This window comes from Diabrotica undecimpunctata, chromosome 3 (assembly GCF_040954645.1).
Source record: "Diabrotica undecimpunctata isolate CICGRU chromosome 3, icDiaUnde3, whole genome shotgun sequence".
In the NCBI taxonomy this organism is placed as follows: Eukaryota; Metazoa; Arthropoda; class Insecta; order Coleoptera; family Chrysomelidae; genus Diabrotica; species Diabrotica undecimpunctata.
The window spans coordinates 156,053,235-156,078,375 of NC_092805.1; the positions used below are offsets into that span (position 1 = coordinate 156,053,235).

General features: G+C 34.7%; 1 protein-coding gene across 3 annotated transcripts in view; it reads right to left on the reverse strand.

Annotated features, from left to right (window-relative positions):
* The window catches only part of Hipk (Homeodomain interacting protein kinase), a 202,960-nt gene that overhangs the window by 30,641 nt on the left and 147,178 nt on the right, over positions 1–25,141 (reverse strand). For 2 of the 3 annotated variants that reach the window (XM_072527266.1, XM_072527265.1), the window contains exons 8-16: positions 23,791–23,901; positions 22,977–23,162; positions 20,947–21,204; positions 16,974–17,288; positions 13,950–14,126; positions 13,495–13,818; positions 13,192–13,431; positions 11,367–11,662; positions 5,747–5,932 (exon numbers count right to left, since the gene is read on the reverse strand). In XM_072527266.1, coding sequence (XP_072383367.1) covers positions 5,747–5,932; positions 11,367–11,662; positions 13,192–13,431; positions 13,495–13,818; positions 13,950–14,126; positions 16,974–17,288; positions 20,947–21,204; positions 22,977–23,162; positions 23,791–23,901 — 2,093 coding nt within the window. The remainder of the gene's footprint in view (positions 1–5,746; positions 5,933–11,366; positions 11,663–13,191; positions 13,432–13,494; positions 13,819–13,949; positions 14,127–16,973; positions 17,289–20,946; positions 21,205–22,976; positions 23,163–23,790; positions 23,902–25,141) is intronic. The other variant, XM_072527267.1, reaches the window with a different exon arrangement.

The following is a 25,141-nucleotide window of genomic DNA, read 5'->3' on the forward strand; positions in this document are numbered from 1 at the left end:
GACCAAATTTATGATAGTATCAAGGAGTCCAATAAATAATGAACAACTAACTCTTGGTGGACAGCAAATAGAGAGAGTGACAAAATATAAATATCTGGGAGCTTACATCAACACAGAATTAGATCCAGACCAAGAGATCCGGGTACGAATAGAAATGGCAAGGGCAGCGTTCTTAAAATTCAAACAATTGTTCTGTGACAAAAATCTGAATATTGCGCTGAGACTGAGGTTTGTTGAATGTTACGTCTGGTCGCAACTATTGTACGGAGTAGAAACATGGACACTAAAAGCGCAAATAGTTAAAAAGATTGAAGCCTTTGAACTTTGGATATACCGGAGAATGTTGAGAATCCCATGGACTGCCAGGGTCACCAATGAGGAAGTGCTGAGAAGAATGGGTCGAGACAAAAAATTGTTGAGAACGATAAAAGTACGCAAGACTGCATACCTTGGACACATACTAAGAAATAATAAATATAGTCTTCTGCAGGTCATCATGCAGGGTAGAGTCGATGGCAAAAAGGGAATAGGTAGAAAGTCATGGCTGCGAAATATTCGAGACTGGACAAACATGACTGTAGACGAATTATTCCACGTTGCAAAAGATAGAGAAGCCTTTAAAAATGTGGTCGCCAACCTCCGTTAATGGGGACGGCATAGGAAGAAGAAGAATTCTGGAAAATCCAATTCGGAAATCGCGAATATGTTGCAATTGTCACGCTATAGTGTAAGAAATATACTCAGAAGATACAAAACTACAGGTTCGGTCGTCAAAAAAACTAGAAATAGGAGTAAAATAACCGAAGCAGATCGAAGGGCATTAAGACGCATTATAGTGAAAAATCGACGAGCAAATTATATGGAGTTAAGCATTTTATGGAGTGGTGTTATTAAAAGACACGTTTCTAGATCAACATGTCACCGAGAGGCTCACAAATTAGGATTTGGTAATACAAAGTAAGTTTTATAGTTTGTTAGTAAAAAATTAGTACGAATTGTTTTTAATAAATTTCAATTTATTTTAGACTAAGGAAAAGCCACTTTTAACATTACAACAAAACAAAAATAGACTAAGATGGCCAAAAGAGTATAAAAATTGGACTCAATCGCAATGGGATTCAATACAATGGAGTGATGAGTAGAGATTTAAAGTGCGTGTTGGAGACAGTAGGAGTCGCGTCATTCGCAGGAAAAATGAAACTTTCCATCCCGACTGTCTGAAGAGAAACGTCAAATTTCCTAAATCTGTCATGATCTGGGCAGCATGTCGTCTAAAGGTGTGAGAAAGTTAGATTTTATCGATGAGATTGTAAACACGTACAAATATTTGAATATTTTAGAAGAATCTCTTTTACCGATTATGGAACACTATTTTGTCTTCCAACAGAACGGCGCAGGTTGTCATACCTCAAAAAAGAGTTTAAAATGGATTGAAGACCATGGCATACCAGTTCTGGAATGAGTTTCTAACAGTCCCGACTTGTCCCCGATAGAGACTTTGTGGCGCGAAATGAAAAAAGCTTTGAGAAAACATCCTGCCATTTCCGTCAACGAATTGAAGGAAAAATTGCAAAAAATATGGGATTCGTTTACATTCGAATTTTGTCAGAACTTGGCAAAAACTATGCCTCGAAGAATTGTGGATGTCATTAAAAATAAAGGGTATGTAACTCTAACTAATTGGGGACAAAAATTATTGGGGTGAAGATAGGGCAAGCAAAATACACGAAACTTATACGAACGCCTCTCAGGATTTATTTGGAGTAGCTGGGTCGTGGATAAGTCAATGGCAAGGGGGTTGGATTGGGGAAACTACAAAAATGAAACAAAGGTACTTACATGAATCTCCTTTAACAAATGGACAAACAAAACACAAGAAGGACCTCTAGCTATTTGAAATAAGGACGCCACTTCGAGGTGCCAAATTATAAGATTACAACAACTGGTTGTAACTATTGAAATAATTATTAGAAATGCAAAATATATCTTTTTAAATGAAACTCGAAAAAGGGGTTAGAGAGTTAGTTAAGAGAAATAAACAAAATGGTTTAGGAAAAAAAAATTGAACATTTATTGTTGTCTCACCAAAAACAGTTACAAAAATAGACAATACAAAAATACTATATTAATAGTCACAAAAGTAAATACAAAAATAACAAAGAGAAACATTTACTATATCCTATCCGTTTACAAACTCTAGGAGTTGAAGATACTACAAGAACTTACAATTGTTACTGGGCTATAATTTAAGGCAGAAATAAATTATCACAAATAAAAAATTATCTTTTTAAATGATGAAAGCAATTATCAATAAAAATGTTTATTTTTCCTCTAAACTTTAAACACAAAAGTTACCTTGATTTTCACTAAATTACTTTTGGGGGTGGAAAGTAGACTTAACTGGATTTCTGGGGGTAAAACTGGGCTTACATTTTATACCATACGAACAAATTCATCTCCATACTATGAAAAGTTATTCTGAAACAGCTTCTTAGGGACATACAAATTTGAGATTGAAATTGGGCCACTAGATACAAACTTTAAACTGGGCTTCTTAAAAAACAGGAAACTGGAACATGTGGATATCTTTTAAAACCTCACTTAAAACTGTAACTAAACCATTAACTACCACAATACACTACATATTTTTCATGAAAAGGGGAGGAAAAATAAGAAACATTACAAATTTGACGTAAAATTTGGACTAACGCTGAAGTCAAGCGCTCTTGACAACGCCTCAGCGCGAGTGTCGCAATTATCTTTCCAGCAAAACCTTCTCAGCGATCTAAATGGATGTTTATTTGAAACGCATATATCGAGCGGTTTAACGATCAAAGAATACCGAGGAAATACCCATCTGTGAAATATAAAAAACTTTAAAATGGTTTATATCAACTCGGCGACGCAAAGAAGAATTGAAATACTTTGGTGTTTTAATACATATACGAGGGGATTTCAATATATACCAAGGAATTTACAAATGCTACATGTTTAATCAATAATTTTCATTACGTTATAAAATATTTTCTATAATTATGAAATTCAAAAATGTTCGATGCATTCAAACTTCTAAAATTTACGCTGCGCTTTTATTTTTGTTCTCTAAAATTTAATTTTCTTATCAATCTAACGTTGGACCAACTGATATGGCAAGGGACTCGTATATGGGATTAATGATTGTAATGAAAATTATATTTTATAATTTATTGTTATTTGAAGTTTAAATTTCAACTCCAAAGAGATTATTTTAAAACAGTGAACTGTTATTATCACCAATAAGTTGTTTAGCGGTTATTGTTTTCCAAACTGACGAGTAACTTACTTTGGCCTCGATCTTGTAGACAAATAGCCATGCTTTTAGTTGAAATTGAGAGTAGTGTTTTTACCCTCCGGATGAAACCAAATTCTGATTATTATGTGTTTATGTATTATATGTTTATGTATTGTGTGTTGTATATGTATCATGTATAATTATTTTAGATGTGTCTGACGTTCTATTAATGTGCGTACTTGTGTCTCGTGTCTTGATTGATGTTATTAAGGCATCCTGTACTGGATCTTCCTCTTGCCAATAGGTTTATCAAGGAATGTTTTTCTTACTGGATCATTTTGTTTCGCATTCTGGCCCATTTGTGTGACTATCTGGTATATTTTGTACAGTTCGAAGTCGTATCGTCTTCTCCATAGACCATTGCCACTCAACGCTCCATAAATTTTCCTCAGTACTTTCCTCTCGAAACATCTTAAGATGTTCTCATTACTTTTTATGGGCGTATTATTTTTTTGTAGAGTTTCACCTTTGTATTTTACGATATACTAGCGGACCAAATCGACATCGAGTTTTGATGTAAGTTTTGCTGATATTTAAGAGGGGCGGAGTCTAACGATCCATCGTTTCCGTCACCTGGTGTAAATGAAAGCCCTTTTCTTGTGCGCAATACTCCTCCTAAACGGTGATAGATAGGAGAATAATTTTTTCGAATAATTACATAGATTGTTGAGTAGATTCCCCCTAAGGTTTAAAATTTAAAAAATTCGAACCGGTTTAAAAATGGCGGCCATAAAATGAATTTTTCCTATAGTAAAGTATAGGAATTTTACAGGTTTCATTCTTCAAAATTTAAAGTCCTAATTTTCAATGTATTTTTAAAATATACCCGCGTCTACTTTTTTCTTATACTTACTGATTGAATTCAGAATTATGAAACCGGAAGTATTTACTTCCGGTAAGATATCCCAGCCTAACCTAACCTAACCTAAACTAAACTAACCAAATTGCAAATAAAAAAACCAACTTCGAATTTCAAGTACAAAATATTTATTAATTCATTTAACTAGTAGAAACCTGTAAAATTCCTATACTTTACTATAGGAAAAATTCATTTTATGGCCGCCATTTTTAAACCGGTTCGATTTTTTTTTATTTTAAACCTTAGGGGGAATCTACTCAACAATCTGTTTAATTATTCGAAAAAATTATTCTCCTATCTATCACCGTTTAGGAGGAGTATTGCGCACAAGAAAAGGGCTTAGCCTTTTAGTATATAAGATTTGAAGATTTGGAAAGGGGATTGAGCCCAAAATATCATCTCCTAGTCGTTAAAACCCTGTATATAAGGAGTGGCCGTAGGATTCCTAGTTGCATGCTTATTGCATATATTTCGTTTTATTGATGTTTATGATTTGGCCTATTTTTGTGGCATTCTCCCTACAATATCGATATCATCAGAATATCCAATTATTACACTATTTTACTTTTTTTACATACAATTACACTATTTTTTAATATAATGAGAGATGGTAGTCCGGGCACAGCTCTTTGTTTTAAAAGGATAGGCTAAATTGTTTTAGACAATTCACCTGGATTCACCTTTGCTCCTCAACTTTTTCAAAAGTAGTAGTTTTGTTAAAATTACCAACTGATTTGGTATTCCTGTAAGTGGTAAATATCGTAGGCTGCCTTGTGTCTGTATTCCACCTTAAATGGAAGTGGGCAAGACACATCGCTAGAGTGAAAGATAATAGATAGACCAAAAAAATCTTAGAGTGGAGACCGAGAACGGATAGATGAAACCCAAGAAGACCACCCACGAGATGGACTGACGACGTAAAGAGGGGATATACAACCGCGGATTGCATGGATTCCAACCGCGCAAGATAGATCTGAATGGAAGTTTTTCGAGAAGGCCTATGTTCGACAGTGGACGACCATGGGCTGATGATGATGAAGCTGTCTTGTATTCTATAAATAGGTAGTGAATATCTATGCAATAATCCTCAGTGTTTGTTTCAGAATAGAAATCTGATAATTTGTCGATTTACTATGAAACCAGCACGATATTTCCCATTATTATTTCTATATTTTGCGGTATACGGCGTGTTATACGGCGATATAGTGGCAAATATTTTATAAAATGCATTTACAAGCATAATTCGTCTATGGATAGAACCTTCGAAGATTTCTCCTCTTTTGTGTGTTGTGCAGAGCCTACTCCAATATTTCAATAACTATGGTGCGATTTCTACCTCCATATTTCTTTTATAAGTTGTTGTAAAGCCATCATTGCATCTTGACGCTATCCTTATATAGTTCCGCTGAACGATTATTTCTTTCGGGTAATTTTTCAGTTGCTATAATGCTTATAAGGCCCGAGTAAAAAGAGTGAATCGCGTTTTTTGTTAGCAGAAATTATTTCCCTACAACTAACCCATTCCTACAATCTACATCTACAAAACTAATACTTACCCCGCCGGCGCCACCTGATGAGTAGCAGGCAGATATGCGGGTTGCGTAGTAGTGACGTAGACAGGTCGTCGGTATAGTTCGGTTTGGTGGTAGAGCGGTTGGCCAGCCGCTGCTGCCAATGGATGTTGAGGCGAAAGCCTCGGGGCAGCCGCTAATGGTTGTGGAGATAGGTGCGCCTGGCTGTGTCTACAATTACGTATTCAAATTTACGCATGCATTGGATACCAGTTATTATAACAAATAGGTTAAAGATTTTTGATATTTCAAAAAGAGAAATCAAACGATTTCTACTTAGCGAAACCGAATTCCGTCATTCTTTTTTGATATTTTTTAATTCGACTCTTAATACAACTTGACCAAAATAACAAATGTGTATGTAATAGAACAATGCTCATTCAGCAACATATACTACACAATGGATTGGAGAATATGCACAATATCAAGCAACACGGTTTTTTTAAGAGATGTATAATAAGCGCAGGTTTTTGTCACTAGCATATTGTATTAAAAAATATATTTTTAATATAGCAATTAGCCCAAAAGCGAGGAACAAGCAAAGGATAAAATAGAGGTTGGACTTTCTTGCCGATAATTTGAGAATATACTACAAAGAAGTTTACCATATGCCCAATACGATTTTATCCAGATCGCCTTTCGGAGGATCAAAAATCAATAGTTATATGTACAGAACCACACCGACCAAAAGGATTTAAGAGACTGTTTCTTCGTGAAATATTCAATGCGAACAAGTGATACGAAGAACATGCAAGATCGATTGGAATATAAACAGTTTTCCACCAACAGTTTTATTCTTTTTCATTGCGGTGGACTGGATGTTTCCTCTAACCGTTGAGCAATGACCAAATCGTCCAAGTCGTGGGACAAGAAATGTATTTGAATAACCTGTAGTGCCCCATCTAGGTTATAGCAAGGGCTTTCACGGCAGGTGTATTGTATAGGTAAATTTTTATCGGGGTTTGTATGTCATGTTCTGAAATTGTTTACTCCGGACATTTCATCTGCAGCTGCGGCAGATATTATCAAAAGGCAGTGCAGAAATAAAAGCAAACGTGGCCTCTTATCGTTCCGCTTAACCACGGATGATTCTAGGCTCAAGGTAACGATACGAGGCTACGTTTACATCCTCTCCCGCACCGCCTTTGATACTATCTGCAGCATTTAAAGAGGAAAGGTCACCGATTATAAGCCCTGATAACAATGTATCTTTACAATGCTAGGTTTTGTTTGGCGATGTCTGAATTTATGCCTGAACCAGAATACGTGGTGAAAGAAGAGTTCGCCACTTTTTATGATGCTAATCTCTAATTTTAGTAAAAGTATCTGCAGACACTATCAAATATGACTATTGAGCAGGATCATGCTCCCCTACACATTGCGACAGCCAGAACGAACTTCTTTGAGCACTCTGAAATCAAATTGTTGCCTTGATAGGATACTGGAACATATGTGGGACTCGAAGCATCGAGTAATTGTTAATTTGCAGCATACTATTCAAATTTTGAATATGATCTTAAGAAGGCATATGACTCAATACCTAGAACCAAGCTATGGGAAGCAATGGAAGACATCGAAGTTCCACGAAGATTAATAAACGCGGTAAAAGCACTCTACAAGAATAACGAAGTAGCTATCAAAACGGGCAATAGAATATGCAGGCCATTTAAGACGACAAAGGGACTACTACAGGGTTGCTCCACATCCCCCACCCTGTTCAAAATATTCCTGGAAAAAACCCTGAAACCATGGAAAAGAAAGTGCGAAGGAATGGGTATACCAGTAAGGAACGAATATCTATATACGCTAAGTTTTGCCGACGACCAAATAGTGATCGCACAAGACGAGGATGACCTCAGTTTTATGATGAGAAAACTGGAGCAGGAATATACAAAGAATGGGATGGAAATAAACCTAAAGAAAACTGAATACCTAACAACGGAGAATACAGAAATAAAACAGCTGGAAATAGACGAAGGTAAACAAATCAAAGGAACAGACAAGTATAAGTATTTAGGTTTCATAATATCAAACAAAGGAACAACGGAGGAAGAGATAAAAAATAGACTAGGACAAACAAGAGACTGCATACGAAAATTGAACCCGGTACTATGGGATAAGAACATCAGCATAAAAACAAAGAAAAAAATATATAATACCATGACAAGAAGTATCCTCACTTATGGGTGTGAAAATTGGACAATAAATAAGAAAACCAAAAACAAAATAAGAGCAACAGAGATGGAATTCCTAAGGAGAAGCTGCAGAGTAACAAGAAGAGACAGAATAAATAACATGGAGATTAAGAGGAGAATGGGAATGAACTTCGACATAATAGACTACATCGAACAGAAGAGATTAACATGGTACGGACATGTCAGAAGAGCAGACCAAAATCGGTGGATAAATAGAATAACAGAGTGGAGCCCGATAGGAAGAAGAAAGAGAGGCAGACCCCGAAGATCTTTCAGAGATGAGGTGGACGAAGCAATGAGTAGAAGAAACCTACAGGAAGGGGACTGGCTAAACAGGAAAAATTGGAGAAAACGGTTGAGTGAAGGAATACAGTGAAAACTGTGGAAATCCTTGTATATATATATATATTCAAATTTTAGAAGCACTTGCGAGACTTAAATTGCTTGCAATGTGATTGCACGTGGTCCACAGTTCACTGTATTTTCGTTTGAAATTTTTTAAGTAATATTTCAGTATTCTGTCATGTTTATGGTTACGTATTACCTGTATACAGCATTATACATAACATAATCACTAGACTTTAATTCGACGTTTAATTTCGATGCTTGCAAACCAAAGTGTGTTACACAGAAAATCAAGAGAATATGTCGTAGATTAGACGGATACTGGGAGCTAGAAAAGGCTTTATGAAGCCTTTAAGGTGTGAAAGTGATGAGAGCAGCAATTAAAGAAAAAACTAATAATTAACTATACAACTAATCTACTTTATCCTACTATTTTTAAGTAAGCTTATATCTTCCCAAATTTATTAATGTATTAAGTTCCCAAATAATCAAAGCTATTCTACTGCATTTTTTTTTATTGTAAATTTAAAATTCCTTAGCTTGTATTAATAAAACACAAAGTACATAAAAATGGTTTTCATATGCCAGGAATTTTAAAGACTCTTTCCATAAATAAACTACATTAATTTTGTTATAGTACATACAGATGGAAATTGATTGCTAGATATTAAAAATATATTACAATGGAAAAATACAACTTTCAGTCTTATAAAAACAAACAATAAATAAAGCTGATATCACTTGCGCATTATTGTGAACAGCGGTTAAAAATATTGTGGATACTAGTGCCTGAAGTTCAAGTAAATTATCAGAATAGCGAGAGAGAGGTAAAGTTTCATGGGAGGTTACTGGGCGGCAAAAGGGAGCGTGTTTTAAGAGTGCAGCAAACATATGTAGAGACGGCTAAGTTAGCTCACGATCTTGCAGTTATCTCCAAGGCCGAAAGGAAGATTGACATCATAAAAGCGGGAGAGCCAAATCCCATGCCAATCCACTGTAGTGAAAAATTCGTGGATACGTCGGGCGCTGTCGGTGTGCGAATACTGAACAGACGACTGAGGGCATATGTACATTTCACCGAATTGTACAAGGGAGAATTGTGAAAGTAGACTGGATAAGATCATGAATAAGGTAAGATTATTGGGAAACGAGTATTTGTGCTGGGGAACATCAACTAGCGGCCGAGTAGGGGTCGCTGGTAAAAAAAGCTCTTGGACAAATATTTATGGAATGGATAGGAACTCTAGAGATAGAGAGGGTATATTATGATAGAGAGGGGAAGATACCAACCGCCATCAAAGAGAAACTATGAGGAGCAGTACAAACAGTTTAGATGAAATAAGAAAAATGTCTTATTGGTAGAACGACCAAATCGCCAGTAAGAGGAAGAAATGCATTGCCGTCAGAAGATATTCTACGAGGGCAAGAGAAAGAGACGAATGGTCATGGTAGACAATGCTGGCAAGAAGGAACTCAACAGGAAGATTCGTGCCGAGCAGAGACACTGTGACTAGCTGGGTGAGGACATATGACTTCAGGGGTACAAAATCCTCATAAACCCGATTAAGGCGTACCCTCTATATGATATTCTACGAGGGCAAGAGAAAGAGACGAATGGTCATGGTAGACAATGCTGGCAAGAAGGAACTCAACAGGAAGATTCGTGCCGAGCAGAGACACTGTGACTAGCTGGGTGAGGACATATGAATTCAGGGGTACAAAATCCTCATAAACCCGATTAAGGCGTACCCTCTATATGAGATTCCACTGGACAAGAAGCTTCAGATTACCCTAAAGCTGCTCCCAGCTGTCTGACTGACTGACATTAAATGCAGTGGAAAGCCGAAGCTGAACGAGTTGTACCTTTTACCACCGACGAATCGACGAATTCAATAAAGCGTTGAGCTCATTGAGGAGTCAAGTGGACTGACAACCAAACGGTACAAGAACAGGAGCACGGTTGATGCGGTGATTGAAGTCTTCCGGGAGTTGCATAGGGTGGGAGCTGACCATAAATGGGCTTTTTAAAACCAATTGCTTATCGTATTACTTATAGGCTTCCACTATCCGATCTTTTAGATTCCTGTGCACTATCAACGATTAGAACATGAAAGTAAACGGTATTGAAGTATTGGCTGTATTTCTAAATGGAGACATAAAGTGATAGACTTCAATTGCTTAGCGATTGCCAACGTCGAATGCCTGCCTGATGCCTATGAAAAAAGATAAACTACTGGTTACGTTATGTTAAATCAGTTTCACAACTTTTAAATGATACACTACCATCACATATTTTACGTCTGGTCATCAAAAAATCCATCCGTAATAAAAAAAGATAGCTACTTGAAGATATATTGTGTTTTTTCCATTGTTATACACGTTAGCATGCAAAATACTCAAGCTACAAAAATATAAAACATAGAAGCACCCGCACATCTACACAAATAAAAAAGCAGTGCACAATGCTTGGAATATTTTTATATAACTTTTTCCAAAAAAAAAAGGGAAATGTGTTTATATAAACCATTAAACAATATTACTAATAATATGAAGAAGGAAAAAATATTAGAAGATTGTCACTAGGTTGTATTTCTTCTTGGCTGCAAATATTTCCTATTCTCTTGCCAAATGTATTAAATATTTCCAACATAGTTCTAATATCTTTCGTGTTCTTATTATGGCATCTATAAAAAATGGACTTCTTATATACTCTTTTGGTATTAAAATATAATATAACAGTGCCACGTCGGTTATATTTTTGCATCCTCGTTCGTTTTTACACCCTTGGGGGGTGATTGTTGACTTTTCTTTACAAACGGACAAGTGACCAAGAATTTCATTAATAATTTTGTGTGCACTGTAAAAAGTATCGTTATATGTATGTAGATTCAGCAACTGTTAATATTATACATTAATATCATATTAACATATACTTCTTGGTCGCTTTTGAATTTTGTAATGTTTTAATCTTTTTTGTTTGTACTAGTTGTTACAACCAAGGCGATAAAACATGAGAAAAACTGTAAACATTTGTAAAAACATTATAAAAAGCATTAAGTACTTACCTATAACTTGGATGAATAGCCTGCGGCGGTACCCAACTCTTGCCAGGAGCCAGCAGATGCTGCTCTCTGGCAACAGTCAGCGAATCTCTCGTCGAATGAGCGGCGGGCGGTTGGATATAATCATTGTGCGGCTGCGCAGTAACGGCGTACTCTTGGAGGTTTACTACGGGCACTGCCGAATGTCGTCGAGAGTGACTCGAAGTATTGTGGGCCACCGGGGGAGCCCACGAGACTCGTTTATCGCTCGTAGAGTATGTTGGTTGGTCATGTTGGGAGGTACTAACGTACTGATAGGTCTAAAACATAAATATGTTAGAAATGATTGTAAATACAAACACCAAATGGAATAATAGTATTAATATTACAACTATTTGTTATCATCTCTATATGTTTTGATATACCTACACACTCCAAACTTTTTTAATCGATAATTATTTGTTTCAACAAAAATTGCTAGAAAATAAAAGACAAGAATTTCTGAAATTATTTTATATACAAAAATAAAAACATATTTGAAACTTAAATTTCAAGACAGAAAATTAAGAAAAAGTAGCTATTATTGCAAAGTACCGTTTTTCGGTAGATTGTGGGAAAAGTAACATAATTTTTGTTTACTTTGTAATCACTATTGCTACCTTTATCATTTTTCTGTATTGCCATGAGGATGTTAATGCCCTCCTAATTCCATATCTCATAAGTTTTAAACACAATTAAGGTATGGCATGCAAAGAGGGTCATTTTAAAAGACTCTTTTGATGTTTAAAAAAAATATTTGCTCTGCTTGTATGTGAAGGTATCATGTAAAAATAAAAAATAATCACCAAAAGTATCTCTTCAGAACTTTACAATTGGTTCCAGCACTAAATCCATATATCTGGACTGTAATTAACTCCAATCGAGCAGTTCTTTTTATCAGAATCATCACCCCAAAACATTATAGTTCTCGAATTTAGGTACAAATCGAATAACTTTGAGTCTAGCTTATCTCAACAACTCGCTAAACCTAAAACTCTCTTGATTTTCAGCCATTTCCGGTTCCATTTGAAAATAGGTTTTGCCTATCTTGCATTGCTCAGTTTTGATGCTCTAAACACTAATGTAGGTGTACACTAATGTTGCCTTGATAGTTCGGGAAACTCGCTAATTGTCTTCTTCTGAATAACTCTCGAGCATAAAACCTTATTCTGCTAGTTTTAATCGAAACACTACCACCTGTAACTTCTAGTTGCATTTGGAGCTCTGGTTCACAGACACCGAGATTTATTGTTTTTATTTAAGTTAAAAAAATGTCCTCTAATTCGGATATTCTCTTCCTTGGCCTTTATTCTAACTCCATTCATGAAACATACTGACATTATGTCATTATTATTCTTTTTTAGCCTTGCCATGAAGGCAGAAGCTTTGTGTTAGCAGATATTACTTACAGCACTGAATCAACAGAGTTAGGTGAAATTACAAGAACATATACACCATAGTAGGCAGCAGTATATTGATTAGCTACCTCACTTTATCTCCTATAGACCTGAGGAAGTAACAAAGATAAGACTGCTGGACAACAGAATCACTTTAATGCAAGATTTGTATTTTATTTCATTATTTTATTGTTAATTAACACATCTATTTTTTATATTGGTATTAAATTAACTAGCACTGACCTCGAGGTGATTAAGCACCTCTTAAATTTTGTACAATATACTTTTTGTATTATTTAGCTTGTTTCGATTTGATTGAAACTTTTGGTGAAGGTTGAATCTACCTTTGAGAACCTCTGAGCTCGCTAAATTCAGCGAAGACAAATAATCTAGATATTAGTGATAGTATATACCTGTGTGGGTTCCTTACAAGCGGATCCACAGTGTTGCAAATAGTTATAGTCTGTAGGTTCTTGTTTCGTGGGTACATTTAACATGCACTCAGACTGTGCTTTTGCCAGAATCCTCTTTTTCTGAGATGCGTAATTGATACTGCTGCCGCTGCTGCTACTGCTATTTTGGCTGCTCTGACTTTGGCTCTGGCATGGTTCGTTTTTGATAACTGGATTGTAATTGTGAGTCTGAGTGGAAGCCTGAAAAAGAATTGTGTTAGAAAAACTCAGATCACCTTATCACTTAGTTGTATTAAGACTTACCTTAGCAGAATGTCTTTCTTCGTTATCACTATCTGGTACGCTAACGCAACTTATCACGTTTTTCCTTTGTGCCGCGGTAACTGGCGGGGGCGGTGCCAATGGCTGAGTTTGTGTGGTGGTATGTATAGATTTCTTGCCTGGTGATACTTCATCTTCGCTGTCGGATATCGTGATTACGGAAACTGCCGGCGAGGGCGTATCATTAATGGTAATAGTATGTTGTTTAGGAGGGGCGGCGGCGATAGCCGCAGAGCTGCTGCTGTTATGGTGGTGGTGGTGATGATGGTGATGCACCGTTTGAGTATGGTGATCATGAGAGGATACCTGCAAATAAAAATTAAAGGTATAACATCATATCTTTAAGGCAAAACTTATAAAATAATTTTAAAATGGAAATTGTACTAAATTCCACTGCATACGAAAATATATTAAATAAGATGGTTTGATATACTTACAAGTTGATGTGAAGAAGAATGATGCCACTGATTTGATGGACTATGATTTCTTCTATTACTACTGCTTGCATAGCTGATTTGTTCTGTAGGAGGTGTACCTTCCTTTACTCGTTTCTTAACTGGACTCAGTTGCGTCTGTTCTTTCTTATCGTGTTGAGATCGATGATGCGATGGAACCTATAAGAACATAAAATAAATACATTAACAACTATATTATAGATATATTATATTTTACATTAAGTAATCAGTAAATAGTTTGGGATGAAAGAGTTTGAACAGTTCTAAATGAAAAAAACAAACAACTAGTAAAGAGAAACGAACAAAAAAAAAACGGGTGTGGCAGTCCAGTGGGACTGCCGGTGGAAGTTACACTTCTATACACGCATTCGCCGTTACAAATTTATTTGGGAGTCAATCTTCACAATCATTACATATGTAATTCTATAGGTAAGACATAGCAGAAAGAGAAACAGAATTAATAACAACTTACTAACAATGAAGGATTGAATCAATATTTTGAAAATGTATATTTTTATTTTCATATATGTATGAAAGGAGTTGAATGCAAAAATTTTTTTACACATACTCTGCAGTAAAATTCATTGTTTATTTTGTTATTAATATAATATATTAATATAATAATACAACACAAATTAAACTGCAATATTCATAAGTATTTAAAAATGACAATAATATACATAAAAAATACACTACAATACAGTGCAACATAATTCCATATAATAATACAATACAAATTAAAATTCAATATCCATAAGTATTTAAAAATGACAATAATGTAATAATATTAATAAAAAAGTCCTCCCCGACTGGGAATCGAACCCCGGTCTCCCGCGTGACAGGCGGGGATACTGACTACTATACTACCGAGGACATGACACAATGATATTTCAAAATTGACAGTTCTGGATCATACAGTGATTTATTGAGATTATTATTTTGAAATACAAAAGACTAATATAATTATGAACATTTAATAAATAATACAAAACATATCACGTAAATAATAATATTAATAAATATTTTATTATATGTATAATATTATAGGTATATATATCTTTATATAATGCAAATATTTCACTTTTATTTTTCAACGTCTTCGTTTAAACTATGTTCTATGTTCTAGCACTTTTAATGTTTCTCTAAAGAAAGGTTCGAGGGCAGAGAATGCAAACTGTTCGATTTACCGCATATATATCATCATGATCATACCACGCAAGTGTTTTTTAAGTTCTTCAAACAGTTGGTAATTGCTGTAGTCCAAATCTGAAGAAAAGTCGATTGAACGAATGCATATGTTTCAATGGCAAACCTGTCACTGACTGCCTTATCCTGATGCAAGAGAATAACAGTGTTGTGCAACTTTCACATGTAACAAATACGAAGCACGATTATTTTTTATTTTATTTTATTTTATTTTATTTTCATTTCGATTCGATATTAGATTCGATTCGATATTAGATTCGATTCGATATTCGATTCAATCTTTGATTTGATTAGATATTCTACTCGATTATATTCGATATTCGACTCGAATATATTCGATATTTGATTCCATTCGATTCGCCATTCGATTCGATATTCGATTCGATTCACACTACAGTCGTTGCAGTCGGTTTTTATTTTTGTCACACCTCTGTGCGCTCCACTGCTCCGCGATAAGAAAGCTATGCTTAAAATAATAACGAATATGGACGATCATGTAAGGCTACTCCTTAATTTAAAAAAGTGTCAGTTAATTCAGATGACGCGTCGGAATGTAAACAAGCAAGCTTTGTAACCCGGTCGATAGAGGCACTGATAATCATTTTTGCACAATGGACAGTGGAAGTGTGACGTCACAACTGTCAATTACTTTCCAAACAAAAGTTGAAATGTCCAATCTCAAGACTTTTTAATTTCTATAAAGTTAACATTTTGCTTCCTCTGCTACTTTTTCTTTTAAGTATAGTGTTTTTTACGATAATACCATCATAATTCAGTGTTCTATTTCTATGAAATATAGTTTAAAAGTTTAAATTAAAGACATTCTAACCTTACTTTATTGATACATGCATTTTATTGCTATTTTTATAAAACAACATGCTTTATTATTTACACAACCTTGTAAAATTGTTGTAGTAACTATTAGAATACTTAGATATTGCTAAAAGCGCAAAGATTCTGTAAAAAAAATGAAAAAATAACGAAAAATACAAATTATCCACACTAAACAAGGTTTGTTTGGAAAGTGAAACTGACAGATGTCAATAAAATCTACGTCATCACTTCCACGGTCCGTTCTCTGATATTATGACCCTGTACTCTGTTTTTCATCTTTTAATTATGTTAATGTGAAATTCTCACTATGTATTCATTATTCTAAGCACCTCTTCATTGGTAGTTTATATTATCTATGAAATCTTCAAAATTCCATGATAGCACCATATTATTTACTTCCAACCTGTTTATTGCTGTTGCTTTTAAAGTCCAGTTCTGACACCTATATCGAAATCATCATCATCATTGGCTCCACAACCCATGGTGGGTCTTGGCCTGCTCAAGAATAAATCTCCATTCTCTCCTATTCTTCGCCTTGGCTTTTCAGTTTCGTACTCCCAACATTTTCAAGTCTTCCTCCAACTGATCCTTAAATCGTGCTCTGTATATCGAAATATTGACCAAATATAACATTTAAGAGTACTTTTGCGAATATTCTCAATATCTGAAGGGCCTTTTGGGATATCCTGATTCTGAAAAGAATTTCATTGTCAGAGTCAGGTCCGATTTGGACCTACATGTATTTTCCATACTATCAAGAACAAGTCTTTGTATATCAATTAATTTTAGTTAGGGTATACAAATCTTTGGTTATTGGTATTGTAGTTGTTGAAGAATTTCGGTTATACAAATGATATCTAATTCAAAGAATTAGATAGTTGGTGACAACTCTACAAGTTCAACTATTGGATCCCCAACCTGAATATGCGAACGATTTTTTTTAAGAAATGTATTAAAAAAACTTACCATTAAATGATGATGGCTATGATGCGACCCAGACTGCTGTCCATGATGATTCTTGGAACTCCTCTTACTACTCCCCCAAGAGGCTCCCGTATGATCGACGATGGTAGGATTATATACCTCTGCAGCGACGTCCACGGGAAAAACAGGTCTTTGTTCTTGGAGAATCGCAGATGAATCTACCAAGAGCGGTCGTCCCCATTCGGCTTCGGAGAGAATGGGTTGTTGGATGGCAGCATGTTGTGGTGGAATCTGTTGCCATGAGGGTACAATAGCCATCTGCTGACGATTGGTGGGCCAGGAGGTTTGTACTGCGTTCTGGAATTATTAATTTAAGCAATTACTATTTTTATTAGAAATAAGCCACATTTTAAGTTTAAAAAAGTTTGGTGACGTTTCAATTTCCACTTCGGAAATCGTTCTCAAAATACAAAACATTCAATGTTGAATTAGCGTTCACCGTAGTAAATGTAATTTTTCTTTGTATTTTGAACAAACGTTTGAAATGTTCCTTTGCAAAATTGTCTTAGTTAATTTCAGACTTTATTATAATTATTTATTATATTTATTGCCACAAGATCTGACCTGTACACCGGCCAGATTAACCTACAACTTCAGCGTAATACAGATATTATCGAACGTGGGCAATACGTCTTGAATACTCTCGAACTATAAAACCGGAAAAAACTATGTTCACAAGATTTTTTATAATGGCACTTTTCTCGTGTTATATTAACACACAGACTGTAATTATTGCTACATAAATAAACGTTGCTGACTAGTCTAAGATTCGGCCTATTATATGCATCTTGTAGTTGTGATTTTATCGCAAATATCAGGAAAATATTTATAATAAGAAAGTATAATTGACTACTAAATCATGCCTTTCCTTATATTCAGCTGCAGAAAATAAATGGTAAATTACTGCAACATGTTGGATGATTTTTGGGGCTAGACATATATATCGACATTTTTTGTTTTGCCCCCGTCTGCTAGATCTTTCCATCGGCAAAAGGATCAAAATTTATTAATAATTAATAAATCTGTACAAATTGAATTGTTAAATCTTCTGCTTTTTATGTAGACATGACTCTGTCTGTTTTTCAATGTGCCTACAGTAAGTTGTCATCGTTTTCGTAATTTTCCTACTGATCGGAACCTACTGGTTCCTATTGGAAACCGTCTCTTGCCGTCTTTACTACTCTATGTGTTGTCATTCGGCTTATATGATCGTTCCATTCTACTCTTCTATAGTCCTTTTCCATCATATTGATAGCACATTATGTATGCAAATCCTCAACAGGTCAAAAAACCATAGGCGTCACCCTATACTTGTTTTGAAATAAATAAAAAAAATTAATATTTTAAGATGCCGTCAACAATTCATTATCTTTTAAAAAATCTTCTGTAAAATAAGTGTCCACCAATCTCACTATACCTTTTTTGTGCGTAAAAAACGTCGGTATATATGCCACACGATTATTGTTAATTATACACGGGTGATTAACGAGAGAATTCAATGTTTCACGAAATAAATTAATGTAAACAGTAATTTAAAGGTGATTATTGTTTTCTATACAAGTTATCGCCTGACACAAAAAGAATACCTTCTTTGAACGATTACCTGGAATTACTGATAAGGCTTCACGAATGATAGTTTAACTAGTTTTCATGCCACATTACAGCTTATGCCAATAATATAAATTAGAAATTGTTTGCATCTTCCATTTAGTTTGTAGATGAACATTGTTCATGTCTTACCTACCTACGTTTTTGGTGTCGATATTTTGTTATTTGCATTTAAAAATGACGTCGACAACAGGTTTTATCCCGGTTAAGTGTAGCTTTAAAGGTGCCTTCAGTCTAAGAGAGAAAAATATAATATTAAATGTACACGATGCACTTGTACATCAACGCCCTTAAAGTAATGTTCGTGAAATCGTTAACATGTGTTCAAATATGACAGGGGTTGAAGAAGCAACAATTTATAGATTCCTAAAAGAAAGAAAAGGAGGAACTGTTTCATCTCCCCAGAAGAGTGGAGGGAGTAAATCCTTGGGAATTGAAGAAATACATAAAAACATGATAAGACGCAACGTCCACTCATTTTTTTTTTTTAACAAAGAATTTCCAACATTGGACAAAATCCAAACATTAAGAGCGTAGGCGCAAAATTTCGAGCCAATGCTTTTTAAATGCATTCATTTTTTTCGAATCCTAAAATAATTAATAAGTATTTTTGAAAAATTTAAACGCAGAATGAAAGAATACGTTATTACTGAGGGCCGAAAGTCCCTGAAAACTTCTATAATGTTTATTTTAATAAGTTACAGGGGTGAAAAAAAGGAGAAAATTTGGTGTGATTTTTAATTTCAACTATCTCATTCAAAAAAACTTTTTGTATATTCTAAGGGACTTTCGGCCCTCGGTAATAATGTAGTCTTTCATTCTGCGTTTAAATTTTTCAAAAATATATGTTAGTTTTCTCAGGATTCGAAAAAAATAATTGCATTTAAAAAGCATTGGCCCGAAATTTTGCGCCTACGCTCTTAATTAGAGAAAACGAAGAGTTACCAATCATAAGCAACAAGCAAGAAATTATGGGGACTATTGAGAGAGAGATGGGATTTCGTTGGCAAAAGAATAGAAGAAAATCCGTTTTAATTGAAAAAGGTTACATTGTATATTGGAGACGAGATTATCTAAGAACTATTAAAAAGTACCGAGAAGAAGGGAAAACAATTTTTTATTTGGACGAGACTTGGCTAAATGAAGGTCATACTGTACCATATCTGTGGGTTGATACAAATGTGAAAAGTTCCCGTCAGGCATTCATCGAAGGTGTATCTACTGGAATAAACAATATTCCCGTTGGAACAGGACGCAGACTCATAATAACCCATATTGGAAACAAATACGGTTTTGTCAATGGTGGATTATTAAGTTTTGCCTCAAAATCAACCAAAGATTACCACGAGGAAATGACTGCTGACGTTTTTGAAGAACATTTTGAGCAAATATTGGATTTAATTTCAAAAAATTCTGTCATAGTCATGGATAATGCTAGTTACCATTCAAGACTAGCAAAAAAATTGCCAACAACGGCATGGAAAAAAGGAGAGATAATCGAATGGTTGGATACGCAATTGAGTACAAGGAGAATTCGACAAGAAAGGAATTATTAACTATTGTAAGGCAACATAAAGCAGCTTATAAAAAATATATAATTGATCAAATGGCATTAAACCGTGATGTAATTATTTTACGTTTACCCCCATACCACTGTGATCTGAATCCGATAGAAAATATATGGTCTCAAGTAAAGGGTGAAGTCGGACGCAACAACAAAACTTTTAAATTAGAAGACTTACAACAATTATTAGAACATTCCTTATCAAAAGTAACTCCAGAAAATTGGAAAAATGCTGTTAGTAATGCTTACAAGGAAGAAAATAAAATGTGGAATTTGGAAAATATGACTGATGCAATGCTGGAACCGGTAATAATTAACATTGGAGTTGAAGATTCCTTAGATTCTGAAGAAAGCAGTGAATCTGAAATGGAATTTGATTAAAATAATATTCATTTTTTTACAAATCGGCCCCTGTTACGGCCACAAATTATTTTATATATAACCAATAAAATAAACATCTTACATTTCTTGCAAATTCATTAGTACCTGTTAATCTCCATCACTCCGACACTGGCAACTTTATTTAGGGATTAGTAACCCTCAAAACTATTGTATTCTATTCTGCTTCAACCTTTATACCTGGTGGTCATACTCAATTTAAAATTGTTTTCCTATATACTTCTGTAAACTTGTTGACAAATATCTATTTTTCATTGAGTCACCCGTATCAACAGTTTAGGGATTTGCATACATAATGTGCTATCAATATGATGGAAATGGACTATATATTAATTTAAATCTATGGAATAAAAATCATATTTATCGATTTATAGATAAACTTACAGTTAATAACATTTGTCTTCCACTAGGCTCAACCACACTAACAGGTACATACTGTTGTTGACCGGGTTGACTCAAAATCGGCGGTGGTATCTGCAGTTGTTGTTGCTGAACGACAGTCACATGTTTCGCTGGAGATCCTCCCATTCCTTGGTAACCAGCAGGGCAAAGAATACTCGACACGAGTTGGTGTTGAAAGGGATCTGCTCGGCTACTTGTAGCGTATTGCCTGCCCACAGTTCTGCCGTTATATATTTGATACTGAAAAATGAAGTTAAAATATTATAAAGTATATAATCACACAGGTCTAGTTGTCAAAAAAATGCATTATATACATATGTTCCAAGGAACTAAAGAGCGAAAGTAACATACATTACATTTGTAGTCATAGAAATCAAAGATGGATATAGCCAATACAACACACAATATTAGAAAATTGACTAAAATTTAAGAACATTAACTATACATTTAATTTAGATAATTAAATTGAAACTGCCTCAGTGGTGCAGTGGGCATAAAAGTTTGCATCTAAACGAAAGTTTGGAGTGCATGTTGTTCGTGAGATTCTCGCAGAGCACGGAATTTTTTACATTAAAAGAAATTCTTGTGTTCGTTAAGTCGTTGCTATATAATATATTACCACACCACAAAAATTCGACGCTTAAAAAGGCTATTGAAAAAGGGAATTACTTTGAATTAATGAAGGTTTTACATATGATAATGAAAGTGTCCAATAAAAGAATCAAACAAATTTCGTTGTTACAAGGAAAATTTAATGGATGAAAAATTAAAAAAAAAAAAGTTGATGCTCTCTGTTTGGAAAAGTATTTAGTAGTACGTTAAACATTTTGCGTTAATATTTTCAAATATGACCTTATTTAAAAGATACTTTCACATTTTTAAATTCCTCTCTGTAACACTAGCTAACTCATATATTTGTGAAATTCAGAGAACCACTTGTGTTTAATTACTTCGAAAGCCCAAAACGCTTTTAACAGATCAACTATTTGAGGCTTTTATCTAATTTACCGCATCTCTCAATAAGAGAATGCATACACTATTGCGTCCAAAAGGCTCCAGTTACAGCGTTAAAATCTAATTTATTACGATATTATACCCTACACTAGTTCTGGGAAGTGTTCCCGGATCAACCCAGAGCGAGCATCTCTGGGTGGGAGGATTTTGTCCCTACAAAGAAGGCAGCAGTTAACAAGACCTTGCGGCGAACGAACTCACAAGACGCTATCGTCGAATTCATTCCTTCCTGTTGCGACGTCGTCGATCATCTCCCACAACGTGATGTCACGATGAGGTTCCACGCTGATTCTATCGTTTTGCCAATTAGATCCTTCAAGAAGGTAACTGTGATTCTCTTACGAGTTGATAATGTATGAGTTATGCCAATATTCTTATTTTCAATCCTATATTTTATTTCATTATTTATTATTTTAATTACTTAACCAGCTATTTTCAATACTTGGTACTTAAACACTCATATCCCAAGAACAAAGGCAAATAAAGTCAACTGGTCTACCAGAATGTTATTGAATTAGAAATCTGTTTTCCAGTTTTAAGATTCAAATCCGAACGTAAGAAGGTAATTACTCTCTAGGACATTTCTGTTTTTCCACAAACCCCAACACAAGTATACTTAGTAGAATATACAATATCAACATCCAACGATACACTACATAGTAACAAACAGAGAAATAATACCAAAAGAAATTCAAAACCTTAAAGGCTTGAGCATCACCAAATATTGGGTCAGAACATAAACTAGTACTGGACACATTTTTATTAAAAATACCACTAATAAAAAAACCATTCAAATGCTCTGAAAAAAACTAAATATACCAGTCTATAGAAGACAAGGAACGTTAAAATCAGAGCCGTGAGAACAACTGCTGTAAAAACATTAAGAGAGAGAGAGAGTTCCTAGAGAACCTACTGATGAAGTTGTGGAAAATATTTGATTTACTACATACTATCGAAGTTTTACTTTCTGATCTGACTATGTATTAAAACCTACTCACCAAATTGTCGTATCCCGACCGATCTCGAACAAGTCTTTGAACTTGATTGGTCAGCTGATTGTTAATGGTGAACGTTACGTTGCCGTTAGAACTTGGAACGAAATTGGCTACCAATGACGGTGCCTGTTGTGTCGGTTGATGATGAGAAGCGGAAGTCGTATTGTTGAAATCGTTTCGTCGGCAAACCTGAAACGATTTATCTGTCAATAATCGCGTTAAGCTGAGTAATAGGTTAAATTATAAAATATACACTAATAATTTACATTTGGTAGAATACAATGAAGGTCCTCTGCTTGCGTCGTGTTTGCCATCGATTTTTTCTCCCATTATAGGTTTGTAAATTATATTTGCTTTTCTTATTACATTTCCATAACGCACTGACTTTATTTTCTTGAAATATTTTGCAGTTCTCCTTTAAGATTATATTCAGTGAGCAATGCTACACTAGCAATAATGTCGTCCAAGTACTCAATAGTAACTTAGTTGGATTTTTCCAAAGATATATTCCGGTTTTAGTATTTGACAGACTTCTCCTAAGGTTTTCATAACCTATGTACTTTGTTTGATTGGTATTTTAGTATATCCATGGTATATCTATTGGTTGAATAGTATACCTATTGATAATATTCAACATTATGCTCACTTATGTCCGTTTTGCCTTAATATTGTCATCATTTAGTAACATTTGTATAATTATTGTTTGAAAATGTTCAGCGTTCTTTCGTCAAGAGCTGAGTGCGACTTTCCAACTCCTATTTTTATTGGAAACGTTATTATACATTAACCAAGAGTTATAAAACATTTGGCTACTTACCTCCATCATTTGTACACTAGCTTTCACATTATTACAATGTGCGTAGTCTACTAAGTGGGCCAATCTGACAAATGCGTGGTTTAATGCTTCTCCGGGAGTTGTCCTTCTCTCCTAGAATGAAATTGATATATCATATAAAAAGATTTGTAAATAAAAGACAAAAAAGAAATGTTTTATTGGAAAAGGTATTTCAAAAAAATAAATCAGGTGCAGTATTTTGTAACGGTGTTACTTTCGTCTTTCATAATCATTTCATGTGATAATCATTTCGTGAAATATATAAATTTATTTCTTTTCGCCTGTTTGGTAGGCAATCCACTATACATCTGGATTCATGTGTGGTTATCTATAAATCATGATTTCCATTATTGTATCAGAAACCAATAATAACTGGAGAATCAATATGTCGAGACCTGATATGATCGATTTGAATTCTAAGATTCCTTAGACTTTTCCTTAGGACAAGGTTTCATTGCAGTTCCAGACTCGACAGAATTAAGACCTAATTTAGGTTGGTACGGCGAAGCTAAAGGGTAGAATTAAGTTTAAATAAAGTTTATCACCTTTTTTTATATTGAGAAGATATTTAATTATGTATAAGAAATTATTTTAAGTTGTTTTGGGGAAGCAAACTCCTTAGTCTCACTAATAAACTTCACACTTAAAAAGTAAATTTAATTAACATTCAGACTGTCCCTCTTTTTGTTAATTCTTTCTATATAACTACCACACAAAACCCTTTTTCCAAGTTAGGAAAGAACAATAGAGTAAATAAGAGGTTTGTTTTTAGCAGCCCAACCCAGTTTTCTCCCATAAGGATTCAACCCTACTTCCAAACCGGATGAGCAGCTGTCTGCTTACATGATCTCTCTCTTTGTCAACCGTTTTCCATCCACTCCTAAATGTAGGTCTCTCCCAATTGCTTCCATCTTTCTTATCTTGCGCCAACTGCGCACTGTTTGCCTGCCACTGCTCTTATGTCATCTACCCATCTTTTTTAAGGTTTTTCCATGCTTCTTGTTGTCGTCCTTGGTATCCATTCTAGAATTCTCCGTGTCCATCTGTTTTCATTATATCGGGCTACGTGACCTGCCTAGCGCCATTTTATTTTCATAATTTCTTCCACAATATTCCTAATCTTCGTTCTACGTCTTATCTCGGTGTTTCTAATCTTACATGATCACCTCGCGATAAAGGAGATTTGACTGGACCATTTTGAAGTTCCCCAACATTACGCCACAGAATCGGGAGTCCTCCAGGAACACATCGCCGGTTTTGCTATCATATTACTAATATTGTTTTATATTTATTAGTTAGATTAGTACTATTGTTGGGATATATTGGTCCTAGA